General features: G+C 35.8%; 1 protein-coding gene across 17 annotated transcripts in view; it reads right to left on the minus strand.

Moving 5' to 3' along the window:
- ADAM22 (ADAM metallopeptidase domain 22) overlaps positions 1 to 24973 on the minus strand; it is a 278120-nt gene that overhangs the window by 31378 nt on the left and 221769 nt on the right. For 15 of the 17 annotated variants that reach the window (XM_053608487.1, XM_053608500.1, XM_053608492.1 and 12 more), the window contains exons 18-26: positions 24687 to 24767; positions 21576 to 21626; positions 21288 to 21351; positions 19479 to 19584; positions 16875 to 16994; positions 14484 to 14652; positions 11294 to 11408; positions 8176 to 8266; positions 4004 to 4021 (exon numbers count right to left, since the gene is read on the minus strand). In XM_053608487.1, coding sequence (XP_053464462.1) covers positions 4004 to 4021; positions 8176 to 8266; positions 11294 to 11408; positions 14484 to 14652; positions 16875 to 16994; positions 19479 to 19584; positions 21288 to 21351; positions 21576 to 21626; positions 24687 to 24767 — 815 coding nt within the window. The remainder of the gene's footprint in view (positions 1 to 4003; positions 4022 to 8175; positions 8267 to 11293; positions 11409 to 14483; positions 14653 to 16874; positions 16995 to 19478; positions 19585 to 21287; positions 21352 to 21575; positions 21627 to 24686; positions 24768 to 24973) is intronic. The other 2 variants (XM_053608501.1, XM_053608494.1) reach the window with 1 other exon arrangement.

The raw sequence follows: 24973 nt of genomic DNA on the forward strand, positions 1-24973 counted from the left end.
AAGAAATATTGTATACACTATATATACCAAGTCACATTAACGGATGCATAGATATCACTGAAATAATATTAATAATAAAATTAAGAAAGACTTGAAAAAAAATAGGAATTTCACAAGTAAAAAATAAAGCAGCTAAAACAAGTGAGAGAAAAAAATGGGGCAGTGGAGGGGAATTCTGCTTAAAGCACAGTAAACTCCCCATTATCTGGAACTCAAGAAGCCAGCACTGACCAGGCTCCCTTCCCCCCCAAAAATCAGAATTTAGACTTGGTGCATATGCTGTCAGGAAACCCACCCTTCGTGAGTCACTCCCACAGCTCCCATGTGTTCTCTGTAACAGTTCTAAGTGTTAACGTGTGTTACCTGAAGTTAAAAAAGATACGGTATGAAGTTGCAAAGTATATTAACTGCTATTTAACTAAACGTGTACACTGCATTCACAAAGCTGTTTTATAATGCAATAAAACTGTTACAGCAAGTAAAGTCTGTCTTTGTCTTAATTTGCTTTTAATTAGTGTATTTCAATATTAATATCAATACAGTTTATGGTATGGTTTGGTATAGTACAGGGTAAAGAATTATGCCTATTTTTAATAGTACCTCTCTAGCTACCAGAAACTACATTCATCTGGAATCGACCAACCCCAAGGGTGCTGGAAAATGGAGAGATTACTATAAAACCATAAATCAGAAAGACAGGATCTCATTATTTATTCTATTTCTCATAATCACAATGATGTGTGTTCATTTCAGACAAAGTAAAAGAACAAGATTCCAGCTGAATGTAGATGTTTTATAAATCTATTTTTTTTTTGGCCAGGGCTAGGTTTGAACCTGCCACCTCCGGCATATGGGACTGGAGCCCTACTACTTGAGCCAGTTGGTTTTATAATCTGTTGCTATTCATAAACTTGCTCTAACAACTGAAACAAGCCACAAAGCTGCTAAGTCTGAAAGCAATTATGCTATAAAATTAACAATTCTATCAACTGAAAAAAAAAAAGTGGAAGCTTTATTGCCTGAAGATTTTAAAGAATAGCTACCCCTCTTCCTCATTATCAGATGTCTAAGGCTTCTCTATGGCTCTTCCACGGTTCTGCCCTTCACAAGATGATGCTAGCAGATTTAAAGTGACGTCTTACATGTGTGGGGTTCTGCCTCCACAATGCCCCAGAATAGGGTTTCTGTTTTCTTTTTTTTTTTTTTTAGTAAGAGTTTGTCAACAAAAGGGAAAAAATGAGTTTGGGTCTCATCTATCTGTCAAATTTGTAAGTAAACATATATAACATGATTCTTTAATATACTGAAAGCCCCGAGGACACAACCTCAGGAGGAAAAATTTACCTGGTTATCAGATTCAGGCACAGAGTCACTTGCCTGTCCTCTCCAACAACTTGACAGTTATGCCCAATTTGGCATTTCTGAGCCATTACAACATTAATAAGAATACAATAACTGGCCACATATTTATTATTTGCATGTAGAGTCAAAGCAAAACTTTATATTCACCAACATTTCTGCCAGATCAACCACATGTGTGGTCCTCACACATGTCAATGAATGCTGCCTTTCTCTCAGAAAACAGCCACATCCTTCTCTTTCATTCAAAGATAGGGAAACACAGTCCTCAGAGACTACATACTACTCCTGGCTACTTTTTAGAATTGAGGTCTTTATTTGAATATCTATGGATATTTTTACAAAACTGAAAATGTCTTGATGCATACTTGGATCTGTTGGCCTTACCACTTTCTCTATAACCACTAATATATTTTCAAAAAGGAAAATCTTTTAGAATATACCTATACATTCACAATTACCTGATCTGAAATCTATTTTTTGCTATTTCTCCATTTTCAGAACTATCATATAAATCTAACAGTCATTAACTATGGGCAAGGGCTAAAAAAAAAAAAAGGTATGGTGAAATATATCAAAATATATAAAATAAATATATGGAAGATGTGACAACTCTCAAAATATGGATTAGATTCCAGGAGAGTAGCCAGACCAATGAAAAGACGACTAAGCACCACCGGGAAACATCAAATTATAGCAGGCACATAAAGGAGATTCTTTGTGTGAAATGTTCTTAGCTGTGTCTACACATATATTGAGTCAGAATAAGACATTAGTATATATTTTTAAATATTAATCATTTTTATATAGTGTGAGCAATTCTCTTTATTTGGATAGTATCTCTAGTGAGAACATCTTTCAGTGCTGTTTTAACTTTGCTTATGTTACATATTTGAGATATTTTACTTTTCTTTTCAGCAATATTAAATTACATTATGGAAACAGAAATGTATTCATTTTTGTATCTTATTCTCCTAGTTCTCTTTTCCACTAAAGAATGCCACCAAACTTATATTTCTGATATGACTGATCAACTTCTACCCAACAGAAAGCCTAAATAACTCTTGCTCTACTTAAGTGCTTTTGAACATAAAACTTTAATGCTTTAAAGAAATATAATTGTTTTTAAAATATAATTAATTTTATCTCAATTTTACTTTTTCCCTTAATAGTGAGTTATCTACTCTAGGGCAAGGTCAATTTTCCTAATATCCACACTGACCATGGGCACTATATATATATTCTTATATATATATATATATATATATATATATATTAAAGAATATATATATTCTTGAGATTCTTAAGGGGAAAGACTTACAAAAATTTTAAACTGCAAACAGAAGAGTAAAGATTAAAGTTTTGATTCATAAAAAAATGAAAGTTGTCGTTAGGGCTTGAAAAAGTATCACCACAGCTGTCACACCTTATTTATAACCCACCATGGGCACATAATTGGACAATGCAAAAAGTTAAGTAGCAATCTACAAAATACTCTTAGTACTAAATACTATATGATGTGTAAAACCTGGACTGGCATATCGATTTCCAGGGTAATATATATATATATATATATATATTTTTTTTTTTTTTGTCAATAGCTAGTAGCATTAGTCACTTTTGAAATCTGAATAGGGAACAGTGAATCCCAATATTATGTGTTAATTTAGATTTAGATAAAATAGGCAACTGTTATAGAACAATGAGAATATTTGTATCTCTTTTTATGCTGTTAGTTAAACACAGATTTTTTTTTTTTTTTTGTAGAGACAGAGTCTCACTTTATCACCCTCGGTAGAGTGCCATGGCATCACACAGCTCACAGCAACCTCCAGCTCCTGGGCTTAAGCGATTCTCTTGCCTCAGCCTCCCGAGTAGCTGGGACTACAGGCGCCCGCCACAACGCCCAGCTATTTTTTGGTTTGCAGTTCAGCGGGGGCCGGGTTTGAACCCGCCACCCTCGGTATATGGGGCCGACGCCCTACCGACTGAGCCACAGGCCCCGCCCTTAAACACAGATTTTAAAGCTGTGCTGAACAGGACACCTGACTTTCTCTATGGACGCTTTTATTCAAAAAAGTACATAAAACAATCAGAGATTCCAACTATGCAATTTCTTCAACTACCTGTGTGATTAATCAATTTAAAAAAATTCCTTATGTAGAGATAAACAGGCTGATGAGTTCTAGAACATTCCCGACAGCAACACTGTCCAAATAAACTTTGTCATTTACGAATAGAAGTTATTAATGTAACAACAATAACAAATACAAATAAATTCCTTCTGAAGGTATTAGGCAATAAGAGTGTTATAAACGAAGAAATGTCAATACTGATATAAACAAATGTGACACCTTAACATAGAGGAAGTTTGTTTTAGATGGAAAAGAATCAATTTTTACATGTATTACTATCATAAAAGAACAATTAAAGTTAAATAATGACGGATCTATTTTATATTAATGTATTTCATAGAACCATCACTAAAATTATTATTTTAAGATCAGAAAAAAACCAAGATTAGTGTATAATCGTTCATAAAAACAAAGTGAACTTGATTTATAATTGCATGTATGTATTCTAACATATATATAATAGAAGTTAAACCTTTCAGTTATGTGTTCAGCTTATTCTTATCACATACCTCTGTTCCCGATAGTTTCTTTTCATGGACAAGAAGAAAGTGGGGGGAAAAACACAAGAATTAGTTACCCATAGAGGGACATTAAGAGGGAGCACTAAATGTCAAAGCTTTAGCATTCATTGAAAGGCCTTCCCTAACAGATTTTAAATTGCAGAATTAAAATGGAAAACACACATAAAAATCTCACTTTGCCTTAGAGCAAGTGACAAAGCGTGAGTGACAATATTTTCAAATAGCTATCCCTTTCTAAAAGCATAAATAAGCCTCAATCATGAAAAAGTAACTGTTTTCTCAATGTCAATTGTATTTCACAAATATTAAGTAGTGTTCTAAAGTCAATTTTATTTCAAATACAAGTTTTTAGACATATACATATTGATTTAAGAAATGAAATTAATGAATCAAGTTCCTTATATAAATTTACCATATTTTCATAGAAATAAAATCTTAATTCATTCTTGTGAGAATATAAACCCCAAACTGTAGCTATTCCTAAGAATTTCAAATAGGAGACCATAAATTCACACCAGAATATTTTGTTTCATCATGCATTATCTAAAAAACGGATTAATTCACAGCTGCCACAGCTGTTAAGTATTAACTTACTACTACTTACTCACTGAAGCTTCACATCAGAAAAATCTATTCAACATTTAGACTCTGTTTTTTATTTAACCATAAGATGAAACAAAGTGAGTTTTAAAATAAGCTGATCTTCAAAAAAAAATTTTGCTCTAAAAGGGATAGTGGTGTAGCACAGTGACTTTTTTCAAGAATTAATTCTTAATTTTCTAACTTGACATAATTATTAGTATTTTGAAGGCATGTTAGGAAGGTCAAGCAACTGAGTAGCTTTGGGGTCCTGCCTCTAACATCCAAAATAATGTTTCCAGATGGGCACCTTCTATAGCACCTTCACCTGCCAATTTAATCCCTCTACATGGTAAATATGATGTTTAATAATGGGTAGAAGAGGGTAAAAGTGCCTATTTATTATTAATTTAAATTCTAGAAACTACATGTTTAATAATGGGTAGACGAGGGTAAAAGTACCTATTTGTTATTAACTTAAATTCTAGAAACTATCAGATGAAGGGGAAAATAAACCGAGTATCTTTATAGTCAACATGTTTTACTTTTTATTCCCTCAATCTGTTTACCTGAGCTGTAACAAATAGCTCAGGTAAACAGATTGCAAACAAATTGCAATCTGTTTGTAGAGTTGCAAACAAATATTCCTCATTTCTTATTCCTGCTATTTCCCTCTCCGAGGTTTGGGTAGCAGTAAAAAGTTTAATTGGAAGGATAATGAGAAAATGAGCTCTCGGGTTCTGTATCTGTTTTTGAACTTGAAATAGAATATGTGAAACATCATATATTCATGAGTTTAATTCCTCTCCTAAAATTTCCACACTCTCACTTGATTTTTAAACATGTTCTGATTAATTTTAGAAACCTTACAACTTTAATCATTTAGATTCAAATTACTTATAAAGAGGATACTGCAACATGAACAAAATTTGTCTTTGTCCTGAATCAATCTGCAAAGCATATATATTCAGAAATGAAAACCCCCAAATAATGGTCCTAAAAATAACAAATCACATAAAGAAGTACTTTTAGGGCGGCGCCTGTGGCTCAGTTGGTAAGGCGCCGGCCCCATATGCCAAGGGTGGCGGGTTCAAACCCAGCCCTGGCCAAACTGCAACAAAAAAATAGCCGGGCGTTGTGGCGGGTGCCTGTAGTCCCAGCTGCTCAGGAGGCTGAGGCAAGAGAATCGCGTAAGCCCAAGAGTTAGAGGTTGCTGTGAGTCGTGTGACGCCACGGCACTCTACCCGAGGGCGGTACAGTGAGACTCTGTCTTTACAAAAAAAAAAAGAAGTACTTTTAATTCTAATCATTAAAAAAAAAAGACACCAATATCTTTATAAGTAGTGTTTAAGCTTCATGATTTCTAAAAAGTAAGTCCTTCTAAGACTGTAAAAATGAAATATCCACTCCATCAGTAGGTGGCAGAAAATCCCATACTCCAGGGCTAACAATTTTTCTTTCAGTTCTCCTGTGACCAAATGAAACCCCTAAACTACTTCAGAACAATGCTTGCAATGGCAATTACTATATACATCCTGCATTGGTGAAGATGAGGAAATGGCGCAACTCCAAGGTAAAGTTAAATCTGTGTGAGGTATGAGAGGAAATCACAGGATAAACCAAAGTCTTCCTTTCGTGCTTATAATTTTATAACCTCATATATTATACTGCTATCAGAATGTGTGGACCTAAGTGTACAATACACCTCATCACCTGCACACCAAAGGGGCCCCCAGGTATTGAGCATCTGCTATGAACTGGTACAGGGCCAGGTACTTACTTCATCAGGGCAAAGCTGACTTCCATGCTAGGTTTTTCTTCACCGTCTTGTGCCATGTCACTGTGCTATGCTAAACTGTATTATGCTGTTGGTGCTACTTGTCAATACAGTTTTATTTCTATTTACATAATAAAATTAATGTCTTTATTTTGATGCTTGTAGCATACAAAATTTATTCTGGCAGTAAAAAAGCTGCTCTCCCTTTTCAGTCAAAGAAGCTCTTTCAGGGTTTTGATCTCACAAGCAATTGCATTAAATACTTTTAAAGATGTTTCCTTTGATTCAGTTGGTTTAAGACCACGTCAGGTAATAATAATAATATCACCAAACAATTACATAACACATACTGTGGACCAGACACTACTCTGAGTGTTTGACATATATTAACTTGCATAATAAAGATGAGTCTATTAAAAGGCATGGGGTAACTTTAAAGTCTAAAATATTCTAATTCCCAAAACTTTTAGTGACCTAAGTGGGATCCATGAGGAAAAATATGGTATGGAATGGGAGTAGTAGTGCTCTGAATGCCCAGCAAAAGTTGCCTTTGAAATGGAGAAAAACCCAGAGGCCTGCAGACTAGGGCATCAGTATCAGAGGATAGAAGAACATGATTTTGAGGTTGACGTATTAAAGGGAACTTAAGATTCACCATATTTCTGCTTAACTTATTAAACTGAGTTATCTGAAGACAAATAAAATTTTTCACATAAGAAAACTAAAGTACTTAAAAGAGAATTGAACATAGTAGTCTAGAATGTTTAAAAGGATTTACTTCATAAAATTTTTAAGGGTATCAAAGACTATTCAAAAGTTTTTATGACTTATATACAGAACCAAAAAAGTTGTAAGTTGGACTAGGAAGCTTAAGAGAATTAGGCTTAACATTTGTAATCTGAAGTGTAATTTTAATTTTCACAAACAAATCTCAAAACAGTCTTTTCTTCATACAGAATACTCTCGTAATTAGCAAATAATGCCTCCTTGTTATTAGTTATGAAGATAAAGAGGTTCTGCCTTTAGTGTGATATGTGACTGCAGAAAACGCTCAATAACCGATCTGTTGCTATTGTCCTTGTTATTATTAACATAGTTATTGAAGCACCAACCTCTCTGTCTTACCTAGATTTGGAGGTATGGGTTAAGACCAGCTCTGTCACTTAAGGGCAAAGCAATCAAGCCTTCTCTTAGAAGACACAATTTAGATTGATTTTAATTCACTTTGATGATTTTATTTTTTAAATAATCTGCCTAACATCATTTCTTTTTTTTTTTAATTTGATTATTTTACTTCATTATCCATTTGTCTAAAAAGACTATTTTTATTAATTGATTCAGGTTCATTGAGGTACAAAGAATTAGGTTACACAGTTTGCATTTATTAGGTGAAATCCCTCTTATAGTTGTGTCTCAGCCCCAAGAGGTGTGCCATACATCCCCATCCCCCTTCCTCCTCCCCTCTTCCCACTCCCTCGTTCCCCTGCCCCCTACCTTGAATTTGAGTTTTTCTCTTACGTGGGTATATATTAGATTGTCTACTGGCTTCATGATTTTGATTGTTTTAAAACAATATTTAGAATGAACTTTTAGAATGGAAAGACCAATATTGTCTCGAATTTTTAAAAAGTGGTAAATTATTACTACTTCTAACCATACCAAGAAAATTAGTGATTGTTGAGCTAGAATGATTTTCATTGTAAGTATATTTATTCAAGGATACAACATTTTCTAGATATTTTCATTTAATTAAAATGTTTTAAAGTCTATTTTGATAGTAACAAGACTGAGACGTTTCACTTACTTATAACCCCACGCCGTTATTCCTAATATGAGGGCCAGCACTAAAATGGTGCCAGCAATTATGCCTATTATAATGTTGGTGCCAGCAACACCTGGAAGGGAGAAGAAGAAACAAGTAAGATCAGGGACACAAAATTCTTCTAGGAACTTTGCTTTGTCATCATCACATTAACAACAATTTTTTTAAATGGGTGTTTTTGAAGGGAAAGAAAAATCAACTATAATTTAGCAATAAATTTTTTAAAAGTAACTTTTTAATGTTCCTTGTGTCCACGTGTACTTTGCACAGTTGTATTTTCTATGTATTCATCCAGAAAACAGGATGCACTGAACTAAAAGAGGGAAAAGTAATAATACCAAAAAGGGTTGAGGGACACTAACTATTGCGTATGTCGGCACAGCACCCTTTATGGAGGAACTTGTAGATAATTTGTGTTCCTTTTGACTCTCATCACTTTCTCAGAAATTCTGAAAATATTCTGCACGTATCACTCCAATAGGACAACTAAGGCAAGGTCCTTACTCTTGTTGTGTGTTCATGTATGATATTCCATCTCTCAAAGTGAATACACCATATTTTGCTGAGTATAATGCATACTTTTTCCCTAAATTTTTTAGGAAAAAATAAGGATGCATATTATACATGGGAATTAATTCCATATATAGTTAAATGTTTTAAATTCTTTTATTTATGCTTATTCATAAATATTGCTAACTCCAGAAAGCAATAATAATTATATCTGTAAAATACCCTGAAATTATTGAACCTATGATGAACTTACAACAAAAGCATTTTCAGCCAATGAAGAGAAATGTTATTTTTTCTTCATGTACGTTAGGTGGGAGCTAGCAATCTAGCTGATATTTTTACAAAAAGTACTGTAAAATCCCTTGGAAAATGTTGAAATGGTTCCCATACATGGCAAGATTTAAGCTTTGAATTTAAATTAAAAAATTAAAATGAAAGATTTTTTTTCTTGAAAGTTTGGGCCAAAAACATAGGTGTCTATTACTTACAGAAGTGCTTTAGAAACAGCAAAATGAGTAAACTTCTTAAGGGGAAAAACATGTCTACAGGCTTATATAATCAGTGCTCAGGTGGTGTAGATGATAAAAGCACTAGGCTTATAATTCCTAGTCTGGCCAATGGTGGCTGTGGCATTCTGGAGGATGAGAACCCAAAGGAAAACAATGCCTGGTAACTGGAGATTGGTGCTAATGTGGCATGAGAGGAGGTGGCACCAGACTGGCAGAGCAACAGGCAGGTCGAGTCCAGGGCAAGGCCGAAGCTCAGGACCCAGGATGGCACTGTTGAGTCAGCATCCTTTGTCAGTCATGCTGAGACATAATCCTTATAAGGGAGTCACAGCACAGAGAATAGTACAGTGAGTCCAAGGCTTGGTCAATAAGCTCAAATGAAGGCCCAAGAGCAGAAAGGCCTGATCTGAGCAAGGCCTGGCTCTGACACCAGGATGATGATTTATACTGCATGTTTAATCACAGAGCTCTCACCACAGCCACTCAGCTCCTGGTCTACTCCAATCCTGAGGCATTCTTCTAGACACTGAAGGTCAGTAAGCATGAGTGAATGAAGAGGATTCCAACTCCCCATGACAGAAATGGCAGTCTCTCTGTGGAGAAGCCCTCAGTAGTTATGTTGGACAGCAGATCGAGGACATGAGCAGGCCAGGGGCACCAACCTGCCAGGTCCTCTGTGGGATGAGTGGATCCAGATGTCAGAGGATCTTCTGGTTACTGGGATTTTCTAACTCCAAGGCCTAGCATGTCTGTCCTCTCTTCCTTTTCTTCCGGGGATTTAACAGGTATCAACAAGCCTAGATGCCAGTCTTGATAATTTCTAAGTAATAGTAAGTGACTTTTGACAAGTGGTTTAAACCCATGTACCTAAATATCCTCATCTCTGCAGTAACAAATGGAACAAGCTCCATACTACCACTGCTAAGATTTGAGACTGCAAAATCTTCACCAAACTGCGACTTTCTTTATTAAAGTCTTATTAACTAATAGTTTTTTTTTTAACCTGTCTAGTTAACTAAAATGAACATATTCCTCTTTTCTTGTCCTTTAGGGTGAATGGATTTCAGGATTTGAGCACTATTTCATGCAAAAGAACGCAACAATGAAATGTTAATATAGTTTAAAAGGGGACATTTGCCTCCAAGGTATGAGTTCCTTCACGGAGTCTGCATTTAATTTCTACTTCCCCACTTGGGCCAGCTTTTTTTTTTCTTTTTAAATATTTTAACGAATTTTTGGGTACAAGTTGAATTCTATTACATATATATAGCATAATAGTGAAGTCTGGGTTCTTAGAGCCCTCATCACCCAAATAGTGTACATGCTGTTTTTTATCCATGTCCTTAAAATCCTTCAAGTCACCATGGCAAAGTTTATATCTTCTAGTTCAGGCTACAAAAATGGGGTTGAATATCAGTGAGATTCTATTAAAATAAAATAATTAAAAAATTAATTCTTAATTACTTATTCAGTCTCAAAATATAAAGTTCTTCCTTTACATTTACACAGTTAAGTATTATGACTACTCTTTTCATTTAAAAGAAACATTAGGGCCGGGCACAGTGGCTCACTATGTGAGCCCTCTGTGAGGCCAAGGAGGGTGGATTGCTAAGCTCATGAATTCAAGACCAGCCTGAGCAAGAGTGAGACCCCAACTCTATTAAAAATGAAAAACTGAGGCAAGATCCTGTCAGCCCAAGAGTTTGAGGTTGCTATGAGATGTCATGCCGAGGCACTCTATTAAAGGTGACAAAATGAGACTCTGTCTCAAAAAACAAATGAACAAAAAAAGAAACATAGGGTTTGTTGATGCCCTAGACAGGCACAATACTTGACAAATCACAGTCTGAATAAAGGCTAACTCAGTAGACTACATTATATACAATATTACAGATCATCAAAACTTAACAAAGATGATCAGTTTCACAAAGTGGACTCCAATTTACATTAAAATTCATTATTATTTGGATACAATTTATTTTTGAGTTATCATAAAAATTAATTCAAATAAAAATCTCTTAATAGCAGTTTTATCCTTCCTTGTATATAAAGACTAATAATGTACCAAATTAAGTACTCACCATTTCCAGACAGAGTGATGCCAGTCTTTTCATCATCATTGTGAGGAAAGTAAGTGTTGCAGTCAGCACCTATCCAGTGTCTGTTACACACACACTTCAGCTCGTTACTGCAAACCTGAAATCCAAAATCAAGCCAGAGTAAACGTCAACTCTGATACAGAGGCATGAAAATGAAAACATTAATTTCTAATTATCACGTGCTTAGAGTTTGGTATTTAAAAATTATAGGTACTAATTAATAATAATTACATTGTTTCTCACTCTTGTACCTAAAAAAGTATTTGTTGACCCAAAGGGAAGAAGAAAACTTAACACAGGAATTAAACTGCATCTAGAAGAAATCAATGTAATTATTGCTTTGATTTTCATTAACTTAAATTTTATGAAGGAGATTTAAAAAACTAAACAGATGTACAATCATCTGTCAATTATTCAATACAAAATTTTTTTTCTTCCAAAGGAAGGGTCTCTTTGCTAAAATGTTATTAATATTTTAGGGAGCAAAACAAGATAAAGAAAAGTCCAACAAAGACATGAGAAGGCCTGGTGGTCTGCAGGGCTCCAAGAAGAAAGCTTCACAAGGGGATAAGCCTGGACCCTCAGCCCAAGCCACAGAAACTAGTGATAGCAACCTCAAGAGCATGGGAACTAAGAACTCCCACAAATAAAGTGTAGAAAACAATGCACATAGAAATGGCAATTTTTTTTAAATTATATGAAAATGGTCTGTCTTCATTCATCCATCCAGGAAACAGAATCTACTATACCCAGATCTTGTAATTCAGAACAACTCTGAATGGAGTGAGAAGTATGAGAGCGTGATCAGGTTTAAGATTAGTGAAGTTCCTCCTAAAGCAGCTCTTCACTACAGGGAGAATTCTCTCGTCTGATCTGATTTTCAGGGGACAACACACATCCATGTCTAAATGCATCCATGTCTCCCATTAGGAGCTGAAGATTAACACATATGCAGAAAGAAAAAGGTTTAGGATTAAAATCAAAAGGCCTGGGTTTGAGTTCCCCATTTCACTCAGGTCACCTTCTTCGAGCATCAGGTCACCTTCGAGCATCAGTTTCTGTTTCATTTGACAATTAACAGTGGTACACTAACAAGGACAGGGATGCCAGTGTAAGATGATCATAATAAACAGCAGGGATAACATACTGAATACTCACTATGGCCCTGGCATTGTTTTAAGTGCTTTACAAGTAGTATCTGTTTTATTCTTTTTTTTTGTTAGACTGAGTTCCAAGCTGTCGCCTTGGGTAGAGTGCTGTGGCATCATTGCTCACAGTAACCTCCAACTCAGGCTCAAGCAATCCTCTTGCCTCAGTTTTTCTATTTTTAGTAGAGACAGGGTCTTGCTTTTGCTCAAGCTGGTCTCAAACTCATAAGCTTGAGCAATCCACTCACCTTAGCCTCGCAGAGTACTAAGATTACAGGCGTGAGCCACTGCGCCTGGCCAGTATCTGTTTTACTCTTCACACAATTCTATGAAGTGAGCACTATTATTGTTCCCATTTTACAAAGGAAGAAATTGAGTCCCAGAGAATAGGTAATTAGTCCAATGTCACCCAAGTAGTAAGAAGCAGAGTTGGTATTCAAACCCAGACCATCTGATTGCAAGTTCATACTCTTTATTATATGATGTTAGAACATAAAAAAGATTTACTGTATTTCTTATATTAATTTTTTGTTTTATATAGAGAAAATTGAGCTATCATAAGTTGAAATTAAGTTATAAAATCTCTATAGGATGCATAATTATTCTTAATTATCTGGATGCTACTGGTCATCTGATTTTAAGATAGATAAGGTTATTCTTTCACATGGATGATCAAGAAATAATTCTATTATTTTCTCCCGACTTCCCCCAAAAGTATTTCTCCCAAACATCCCTTTTTTTTAACATTTTATTTTCTTTTTTTTTATTATTAAATCATAGCTGTGTACATTAGTGCAATCGCCTGTATCTAAGATGCACCATAGATGTGGCCCCACCCATTACCCTCCCTCCACCAAACATCCTTTTAATGACTAAAATGATTTAGAAGACTCCTTTATAGTAGCAGAACTACTTAATATAGGTGTATATGTCTGCTCCATTCTTAAATGCCATTAAGAATTTCTATCTTTTTAGCAAGGAGTAACAAACAAGTTACTTCTTAGGTAAATTCTTGGTATATCCCTCAGGGCTATAAATGGAATGACCAGGATTTAAGACTTACAATTCCAAAACAAGGATCCTTTATCTTAACTGAGTAATATAAGATTCCATGCACAGAATCTTAGAATGAGTGTGAAAAGGAAATCATAGCACATTTAAAAGAAAAAGAACACAAATTTATTTTTTAGTACAGTAATTCCTAACTGCAAGAAAATGACAAAACTGTTATCACTAATAGAGGAGGTATATTTAGCCTAGAAATTTACTTATAAAGGACCTGCATTATCTAATACTGTGGTATATAACTTATTAGTCCTATTAGGAACATAGGAAGAGGTGCGTGGTAGGGGAGCGAGGGAAGCTTCATCTGTATTTACCGCTGCTCCCATTTCTCCCACTCTAGATCCACGGAAAAACTGTCTTCCATGACCCTGATGCCAAAGAGGTTGGGGACCACTCATCTAATATATAACTAAAAGAATTGAATTAAGTATCTTTCAAATGCCATTCTTTCTATTCATCTGTAAGAAACATTTCCCTAAATTATCCTGTTTTTACTTCTGGGACTTATCCTTAGCTTATATGCACTGGTCTGACTACAGCAATTATTTATGGTTCATTCAGATTGGTCAGTGCCCAGATCACACCAGGTGTTAAATATGTGGCCAATGCCCTTGCTTTTTATTTCTTTTCAAAAAATAAATCTCATAATAGTTCGTTAACTAGTTCACTTATGAACAACTGGCATTATATTAATATGTGTCTATGAGGTTAAATTAACATAAAAGAAGATAGAAGAATTTGGTTAGAAGGATTATCCTTTTTCCTATTCCCAGGCTTTCTCAAGATTAAACAACAGAAATATTATAGTACGCCTGATTAAATCAGTGTTTACATACCAACTAGAAACATAATTGTGTTTTCCACGGTAATTAGCAAAATCACAGTTTACGGTCATATCTATTTCTGTGATATAAAAGAAATGAATAATTTCTTCCCATGGTAAGGTACTAAGTACTTACTCCATTTCCTGAACAAATAGTGCCTTCTTTGCTGCTTAAACAAGTACTGAAGTTGAAGGAAGCCACAGGGAGACACCTGTGTTCTAAACACATCATGTGGGGACCACACGGTGTCCCATCTTCCACATAGCCAAGATCTACATCTTCTTCAAGCCTAACATGCCCGCCACTGAAAATAAATTGGGAGGAAAAAGAAAATGAGATTCCAGCAATTGACATTCACCCCGAAAACATGCTTAAAGGCCTAGAAGTGGGAAATGTCACTTCCCCTATTTTCTATTATTTAATAAAAACCAGTAGCATAAGCATATTTAAACTCTAAATGGAGAAAGCAATTGAATTTTTTGACCGAATTCTTTTTGGAGAAATTGATACAGTTCAATATTTAAACATAATTATAACAAGGGCCTGAATAGAAACAGCTTTATCATTTGGGCTACCATGTACAAATTAAGTAACCATTATCCCTAGTATTTGATTTGATAAGTAGGTTTTAATATTTCAGATGTGTTTCAAACAATGAGAACTGGTTTTGGTTTACATTACCCAAAATGACTGTATTACATTTGAGAATGACTAAACTACTACAGCGTCAATATTCAATATCTTGAGGCCACATATCAGTGGGGATACTGTTTTCCTGGTTGCCCCTATGTGCCTGGCATGCTACAGCTGTAAATCTTGGATTAATGTCCCAGAGGACTGCTCTGTCTCTCTCCACAGTGGATATCTTGTTTCGTACATCCCCTTTCTCTTCTTTGGCTTATTCCTTCATTTTAGTAAATAGCAATTTCTAGTAGCATCCTGAAAAGGTTCGTGGAAGAGGGTAAATTTTGGAGAAATATACATATTAAAAATGTCTTTATTTTCTATACCCTCCCATTTACTAAGGGGGTAAATTTTGGAGAACTATACATATCTAAAAATGTCTTTATTTTCTACCCACCCATGATAGATATTTTGCCAGGTTTTAAAATTCTAGTTTGGAAATAATTTTCTCCATTGTGTTCTGATTCCCAGGGCTCTTTTCAATAAATCCTGAACGCTTTTAATTCCTAACTCTTTGCTTTTTATTTCTCTGGAAACTTCCATGATTTTCTCTTCATTATCCCAAGGTTTTAAAATGTCTTGGTTTTGTATCTAGATGTGCTTCTAATTTCACTCACTGTACCCCGCCCTCTGTGATCCTGTCAGGATGGAAACTCAAGTCTTCCAGTAGTAGATACTTTGAGTTATTCATTAACAATTTCCTTCTTGCTGTTTTCTCCATTCCTTCCTACTTCTAATTTGGTAAGATTTTTTCTCTGTTCCATTTCTTTGCTTTTTAGCCCTACTCTGGAAGATAATTTCAACCACTGAGTTTCAATTGTGTTATCACATAGTTAATTTCCAACAGCTTTCTTTTCTTCTCTGAATGTTCCCTGGGTTTTTTTTTTTTTTCAAATAGCACCCATTTTCTCATTTGAAGTCTCTTCTCACTCATAAATATTGATAGGTGACTCTCCCCCCCTTCATTGTTCTTGTCTCCTTTTTTCATGTTAGAGACTTTCTCCACGTGTCTGATAATCTGCTCACATCTGAGGCAGGGAACCAAATAGATGATTGGAAATTCTGACTGAACGTCACTGAGGCTGGGCCACTCCCCTACAGCCCCCTATATCCACATTGCCTGCCATCCTCCAGCGTGGAGACCTCCTTTATTATTCTCTGCCAGGTAGAAAGCTCACATCTGCCATAGGAGAGTGGACGTCTTCCAAACTCTGTTTCCCAGCTTAGCTGAGTCAGGGAAGGTGACTCTTTATTTCAACTCCTTCACCCCCAATTCCTTTCCTCCCTCTTTCAAAAGCAGATGATGCTGCCAGTTTCGGAGTCTTTGGTATCTTGGATTAGTTCTCAGATCTGCCCATTTCTGACTTAACATTTCAGCTCTCTCTGCTTCAGTAAGCCCCGTGTCAAATATCCTTCAGCTGTATGCATTCCAAATTGCTGCTGTCTCTTCTCCCTTCCTATGCCTCCCTGCGGATATATCAACTCCAAGAAAAGATCCATTTAGTGTCATTTTAGTGGGATTTCGGAAGGGAACAAAAGTAGATGCATACGTTTAATACACTAATTTTACCCAGAAGTCCTCATCCATTTTCCTAAATAAGAAGGAACTAAATCCTGCAAGGTTTTACTGACCAACTAAACATAAATCTATCAACCATGCAATAGTCCACATTCAACTACTTCTTGTCTTCTGTCTCTTTTCTATCAGGATTTACTCAATCACATCGAGGGACTATATTCTATTTTGACTTACTAAATGCACAAGAACTGCAAACAGATACAGCCATAAGCTGCATTACTGGGAAGATGGCCAATGTTCTCACAGAAGGGTTAGGTAATTACCTGCAGTTTAATGTTCTTCCCTGCTGCACAACTAAAGTAGATGTGATTTCACCATCGAGTTCTCCAAGCCTTGGGATATTACCAATATTGGTACATAAAAGGTAACCACATAGCACATCCCTGTGTCAAAAGAGTACCAATTCTTTACTTTTGCTTCCAAAGGTACAGCAAAGCATGTATAGACTTCTCTCGTTTTAGTATTTATTTTTCATCAACTATATTACTTACTCACGTATCGAACAAAATAAGCCCAAATGAGTTTAAAGTCTTATTGGTACACGAAAATCCCAATTGTTTTTCTTTCTAGCTTTTTCTTTACTCTCCGTTAGTTTTAAGTGTTTAAAGAAAATTATCCATCAAATGGACTTTTGTATCAGAATCTGTTTTACTAGACAAGCCTATTTTTAATATCTGATAAGTGAATGAATAAGCTTTGCATGAGCATTTATTTTCTGGAATACAGATGTTTCTTCAACCTATTGCCCAGTATTAGAAAAGAGATTATAAACATATTGCATATATTTTAAAGATTTCCAACTATAAAGTCTTAACATCCTTCTTTCAATATATTTCACAACTTCCCCAACTATCACATACTCAGATACTTCTAACTTAACCTATAAAATATTTTAACAGGTGTAAGTAAGTGCTTTCTTATATACACACATTATTTCCAGAACATTTCAATTATTAATGGTGATAATGATTAACATATATTTTAACAAATGTCTTAAGAAGACTGATCAGTAGTAGGCCAGAGAGATTAGATATGGAAATATCAGATTTTATCAGATAGAGAAAAAAGAAAAATTAGAACCTGTACCTGTGACCAATATAATAAAATTGTACATTAATTTATTCTTTAAAATAATTTTTAAATTATATCATTTTACTTTATCTATCATAAGCAAACTGTTTCTCGACCCAGAAAAAACATTCATTCAAATTTTTTTTAACTTCACTTATATGTATCAAATTTGCTAAGTAACTTAGAATATATAAAGAAAATCAGACATGATCTTCACCCTCAAGGGAATTATCTTCTGGATGAGATGATAAATCACATACATAAACAACTTTAAAACAAAACTAGGGGCAAAGGCTATGAGTAATAGGACCATGGGAGTTTAGAGGAGAAGGGAAAGATACTTTATTCCTAGAGTAAATCAGGAGATTATTTGTAGAGAAAGTATTTTCTACTTTTCTTTCCACTTTGAAGAATGGATAAATTTTTAACTGGCGGTGGTGTAAGTATAAAGGAAGCTTTCTGAGGAGTGAACAGCACAAACACAGACACAAAAACAGGACAGTGTGATGTGCATATAAGGAACTGTAAAGTGTGCTAGACTTGGAAGAACAGAGAAGGAAAAAATTAAAAATGTAGGTGGGCAAACTGTGAAAGAGGTATAGTGTCAAGCTATTTTATACTGTCATTCCGAAAAGTGGTAAAGACAGAGTTCTGAACTCAGACTGCCTGAATTCCAACTCTACCTTTTATTAATATCCTATGTGTATGACTTACACAAATTAATTAACTGTGTCTCAGTTTCCTCCTCCATAAAATGGGAAGACTGCCTTAAAGATCAATTGGCATAGCTGGGCATAGTGGCTCACACCTATAGGCCCAGCACTTTGGGAGGGTGAGGAGGGATGACTGCCTAAGTCCAGGAGTTTGAGACCAGCCTGAGCAACTTAGCAAGACCCCATTTCTACAAAAAATTTAAAAAATAAAATTTATCCAGCTGTAATGGCATGCACCTGTAGTCCTAGTTGCTTGGGAGGCTGAGATAGAAAGATAATTTAAGTCCAGGAGTTTGAGGCTGCAACGAGCTATAATTGCACCACTGTCTCTTTTTTAAAAACTCAAAAGAAAAAAAGATTAGAAGGCATAGCTCATTGTAAAGTGTGATATAGCCCTTAACACACAGTGTTCATTCATGGACAACGTGCAGAGGGAAGACAGGAGTCAAGGGTCACTCTGAGTGAGATATTGAGATCTTGGGCAAAAAGGGGTAACTTAGGAACATCAGAGCCAGTTAACTCAATTCAACACCACTGAGTATGTATTTTGGTGGCTTTACTTTTTTTTTATTGGTAGAGATAGAGTCTCACTTTTTCGCCCTCAGTAGAGTGCCGTGGCCACAGCTCACAGCAACCTCCAACTCCTGGGCTTAGGTGATTCTCTTGCCTCTGCCTCCTGAGTGGCTGGGACTACAGGCACCCGCCACAACGCCCAGCTATTTTTTGTTGCAGTTTGGCCCTGGGTCGGGCTTGAATCCGCCACCCTCTGTATATGGGGACAGCGCCCTACCCACTGAGCCACAGGTGCCACTGGTGGCTTTACTTTTTATTGCTTTTGAGATGTTCTGGAAGATGTTTTCCAGGTAAGCAAGTCCTGCAACTGCTGCAGAAGTGACCCTGGGCCTTACAAGACAGGTCGGGACATGTGATAACATTTGAAGGCCCTCTGTGTAGGTGATGCTGGGACCCAGGGAAGAGATGAGGTGAGATGAGCAGGCAAAGCACACTTTATGGGATGCAGAAAACGGGTCTTCTGGTTGCTCACACCCTGTCACTGCCTGAGGGCTGACTTCTCCACCTCACCGTTTGTTGCACTGTATCCAGGTGTCTTTGTCTTTCCCACAGTTGCCCTTCTCCGTCCCTTCGATATTCAGTTTCTCATAGCAATATTTGTCTGAGGCTGTCACCTCTGAAGCAGAATAAAATTTTCTATCAGTGAAGGAGGTAATGAGTGAGCTGCTCAAAATGTTCTCAGGGAGGAAAAATCGCAATTTAAAGATTCTTCTTCACTACAGTGTTAACGATTCCAAAAAGATGCCCATGGTTCACAAGAGTTTTCCAACATCATACACATCCATGACTCAGGTAGGTTTTTCATGAATGCTCACTTGAAATTTGAAAAAAAAAAATGTATTTAGATACCTGATGAGACTCGGGTTACAAAAACAACATTCCTAAGGATTTGGCCAATAATGAGAGGATGCTGATACCAAACAGTTCCTTAAATGAATATTCCTTGCTTTAATCTCAGTGCCAGATAGCCTGCATAAATTTCTCACACAACAAATTTTAATTATTAAGACAATGTTATTAAAATAATCATGTACTATAATTACATTCAAGAAACAGCAATACAATGTCTACCCTGCTCATTAATTCTTAACAGCTATCAAAAACAATTTTATTTTGCCTTTAGACAAGCTTGAATTCGTGCTAAATCTCTGAAAGTCAAAAAACATAGTAAGGTATGTCAGCACCTTGGTCAGGTATTTATCTTTTCTGTCACTAAGGTTGGTTGACAGTTATCTAAAAATCAAAACAAAATGACTTTTGGAAACAAATCAAAGCCTACCTTTAAATGTAAATATTAGTATATATGAAATATATACTAAGTATGTTGGTAATTTCTGTACCTACTTCTTGCTGTCAACTGTTACTTTTGCCCAAGTGAAGGAACCAAAAGCAATTATCTCTTTGTTCAGAGTACAAACCTGCAGAGATAAATTTTTCACCCATTCAATGTTTCTAGTTGTTTAAAGATAGTCTACACTTACCCTCCTAAAAGGATTATAGTCTCTACCTGTGACTGTTAAGAAATATCATTTTTATAATTTTTTTCCTAATACATGTTGTCAAAAGAGTTTAGAATAAAAACTGCTTCTTAAAATTTGAGCCAGGCATACTTCCAGAAAATAATATATTACTTAACATTGAAATATAAATTTAAATAGTTTACAGTTGTTATAACATCGGTAATTAACATTATAATTACAGATGTTATACATTGTTGTCTGAAAATCAGACAAACTTTGATGACAGTAACATTAAAATTTCTTTCTGACACAGGAAAGCAACCTCAGCAGAAGGTCACCTGCAATGAGGAAAGCCAGCTAGAGTTTAAGGCATGTAGCTAAGGAGGGAAAAACAACTGTAGCTAAAACGCTACAGGTGTAAATCAAGGATGCCCTGTCCAGAATCCATGTCCATTCCATATGGTTGTACAGGTTTTGCTTAAGGGAACTTAGTTGAGGAGAATGTACGTGGAGCTGAAATCTAGGTTTGCTCTGTTCTCCAAGCTGTGCCCTAAAATGGGCTTCACTTGCCTGGCAACAAAGGCACCTTCTGACTCGTCCACATGCATACCTACTGGCCAAGATGTGTGAGGTTGTGTCTTAGACATAACCTCACTCTAATTTCCAGAAATACATCCCTGTTAAGACTTTCATACCTTCCAAAACTCCTCAGTTAAAAAAGTAGTTAAAATTTTTATTTATGTGCTGGTTTCAAGAACGCATTATAGAAAAAACAAACATTTACTTCCAGTTTATGTGTCCGGGAGCAATCTCACTGATAACACATTTTGAATATGATCAAGTCACACTGTTTACTTACTTTGCCCCCAGATGTATTTGCATTGTCTATCCCTGGTTTTGCATCTTCCTCCAAAGCAAATTCCCTAAAATGGAAATGCAAGTACCCATTAGTGATGTAATATCTGCTTACATCAGATCACTGAAGAGGTAAACATGAGGGAAAAAATATTAGAGCAATATTATTAAGGCCTTTTATCTGAAGAATTGACTTAGAACATTTAAACTGATCTTTCTACTTTGATAACATTTCAGTATTTCTTTCATGCTGGTACACATAAAAAATTTAGATAAAAATGAAGTCACCTACCTGAACACCATCACAAGAATATCCATCCATTTTATGAATATTAGGGGCACACTAGGGAAAGAGAACAAACTATGAACCAAACACAGAGCAAAATACCAGGCTGAACTAATTCCTTTAGTGCTTTCGTTTTTAAAATCACTTCTGGTAACATGGCACTTCTCTTAAACCATCTAAAAATAAAGACCAAGAGAACACAAGAGGAAATACAACCCTGCTGCATTTCCCCCCCAAAATACGGATCTCTCAGGGGCAAAAACAGTTGATTACATAGTAGCAAATAAAAGAAGTGACTGCAACAGACTCAGCAAGCATATCTTGCTTCATACAGATACACTGTTCCTTAGAGCTAGAAAAAGGAAAGCACAAAACAGAAGCACGAAGCACGTCCACAAGGTGGAGAAATAACCAGTTTTCTCTCTTTTGCCCTGAAAGGCAACATACCCTTAGGCTTAAAATCATGACTTTCAAGCGGAAGTGTACTTTGACAATATTACAAAAGGACACTCTTTATAACCCCACATTTTGTCTTGCAGCAATTAAAGAAAGTTACAAAGTACTCATCATATACACAGACATTAATTTTTAAACTTACGATGCATCTTTTTCTATCATTGTAGTAATTATATAGTCACTTGAGAAAAGTCGGGAAATAAAACAAGTAGGAAAAAAATGAAAGAAGTTCATTTACACTCCCCCATTCAAAGGCAGCTTTATATATATATACACATTTTTCTCTCCACATTTTTCAATAAAAATTGATATATTTAAATATAAGTATGATCTAATTATAAATAACACTTTATATTCTGGTTCATCCTTTTATTTTCATCATATAAATTCTTCATGTTGTAATGAATTTTTTGTAGGTACCATTTTTAATGGCTGTAACACATTGCATTGAGCTAATAGTGCACTACAGCAATCATTTTAATTCCCAATTAATGTTTATGCTGCTACAATCAGTGCAACAAGAGCATTAGTAAATGTGCACACACATCATTTTTAGATTTAGGATTCCTTTGAAATTCCTGGCTATTTATAGTCACATTCCAAAGAAGTGCTCAAAACCTCTTTCTATCTGGAGCCTCACATGCCATCATTTATTGAATCCTCCTCATCCGTAGCTGTAAGCTTAGAAGATATTGCAAATTAGATGGCAGGAAAGGAAAAATACTTCTACATGGAAGATCTTTAACCTGTTAGGATGACTAGTTGTTTTTTTTTTTTTTTTTTTTTTGTAGAGACAGAGTCTCACTTTATGGCCCTCGGTACAGTGCCGTGGCGTCACACAGCTCACAGCAACCTCCAACTCCTGGGCTTAAGCGATTCTCTTGCCTCAGCCTCCTGAGTAGCTGGGACTACAGGCGCCCACCACAACGCCCGGCTATTTTTTAGTTGCAGGTCAGCCGGGGCCAGGTTTGAACCCGCCACCCTCGGTATATGGAGCCGGCACCTTACCGACTGAGCCACAGGCGCCGCCCCAGGAAGATTAGTTTTAAAATCAAACATTTTAATGGTCAATGGAGGTATACCAGTATTGAATCCCTCTTCTCTGAAGAAAAAAATATGTAGACAGTCCTCACTTTGCACAGCTCTGAAATTCAGTTTCCATGGTTTTGTTAAAAAATACCAGTCCCCCAATAACACAGTCCCGATTTCAGGGACCACAGTTATTAATTGAGAGAAAGTGCATAAAGCCCAACTTTGCTACCAGCTCTTCAGTCAACTGATCCCTAGGCAAATAGTAGGTGCCCGCCATGGTCAGTGACACAGTCTGTTACTTCTTTTCAGAGTTAGTCAGTGACTGGTTACTGCCCACCTATTTATGAATTTATGCCCAATTCATGCATAGACAGCAAAATGTGTAGTTGCTTTTCTGTCTTCCAGTGACACCTTGTGACAGTTTACAAATATGGAAAAGCAAAAGAGGGAATTAGCCAATGAAGATGGACATGCAGCAAAGAAATGAAAAATGATGACATCAGAAGTGAAATTTGATTTGAACATAAATGGAGTTACAGGAAAATGACAGCCAACTGTGGGAGCATAATACTGTTGTTTAAGAGACTCTAGATATGCAGAGGAACTTAGTGAAGAAGGAGTTCTTGGCAAAAACGAATGAAGTAGTTGCAACGTGATAGAAGTAAAGATGTCCCAGAGGTGATGCCACCAAGAAACTTCACATGCATGTTTTCACATCTCTCAGCAATATCTTGTGACATTGAAAGCACAAAGAATAAAATGCTGAAAGCTGATCCAAACTTCGGAGTGTGACAATTCAACAAGGCATAGAAGAAATGCTTGCCCTGTATCGTAAGGCATGGCTGCAAGCATGGTTCAAACTATTCTTGATATGTCTTTTACAAAAAATTAAAATATTTTAACTCTCAGTGTTTCTGTTTTAATTTACAACATGATAAATATTAGTTTATTCCTTTTCTATGCATTTAAAACTAATAGAGAGCTTTTAATAGTTTTGGCAGCATTTTTTTAGAAAATCACAGAACGCCTGCAGTATTTCCCGTTGATGATTAAGACCATTCTGTGCAGTTTTGACTTGGATGGTCATTTTTATGGTTTATCATTGCCATGTAAAGTAAGGACTGCCAGTAAGTACACTGATCCTTTTGAAATTTGTGAACCCTCACCGACATTTATTCAATTTCCCTAGCTTTTCTCTCTACCACTAAATGCTATTAAATCACAGAGGGGCTATAAACAGCTAAGGTGGTGCAAGCAGGAGTCAAGAAAGAAAAAAGGGTCCCTTCTTAGCGCCCAGTGCTCTTGGGAGGTGGTGAGGGTCACTCCGCCTCAGGTGACCCGTTTCAACAAGCTGAAGAGAAAGTGTTTGTGTTTTTTCCTTCACTAGGTAGATAAAAAGAAAAATGCATTATACTCTCTACCTAAAAATACATATATACAGACAGATACGCAGTCTTAGGTTAGTTCAACATTAAGAACAAATGCTGATTATTGAAACTTAAATGTCTAAAAAATAAAAAGAGTGAGCAATGATGTGACATGTCCATTTACACGTTTCCTGGCGGTCAGTACACTAAGAATATCCCCAGTTTTTCCCACAGGACTAAGAGTAATTATTTTGTAAATTACCTGGCTTGAATTTCCTGAACATGTTTCACGAATATCGCAATCATTTACTGCTTCTCGGCACACAGTGCCCATGGGCTGAAACTAAAACGAACAAAAATCACTGTGTAAAAGTGTTCAAGAATAAACAAAACCTCGCACAATAGAATCTCAAAAAAAAACTGTTTGGCTAGAAGTACCATAAAAACTATTTTTTTAGTTTTTAAATTTTAGTTAAGATGGTAGTCTGTGAAAACCAGTTACTGCATCAAGTGTTATTTTAATAAATGTAAGAGACAGTTTCTTGGCAT

Source organism: Nycticebus coucang, chromosome 11 (genome assembly GCF_027406575.1).
Source record: "Nycticebus coucang isolate mNycCou1 chromosome 11, mNycCou1.pri, whole genome shotgun sequence".
In the NCBI taxonomy this organism is placed as follows: domain Eukaryota; kingdom Metazoa; phylum Chordata; class Mammalia; order Primates; family Lorisidae; genus Nycticebus; species Nycticebus coucang.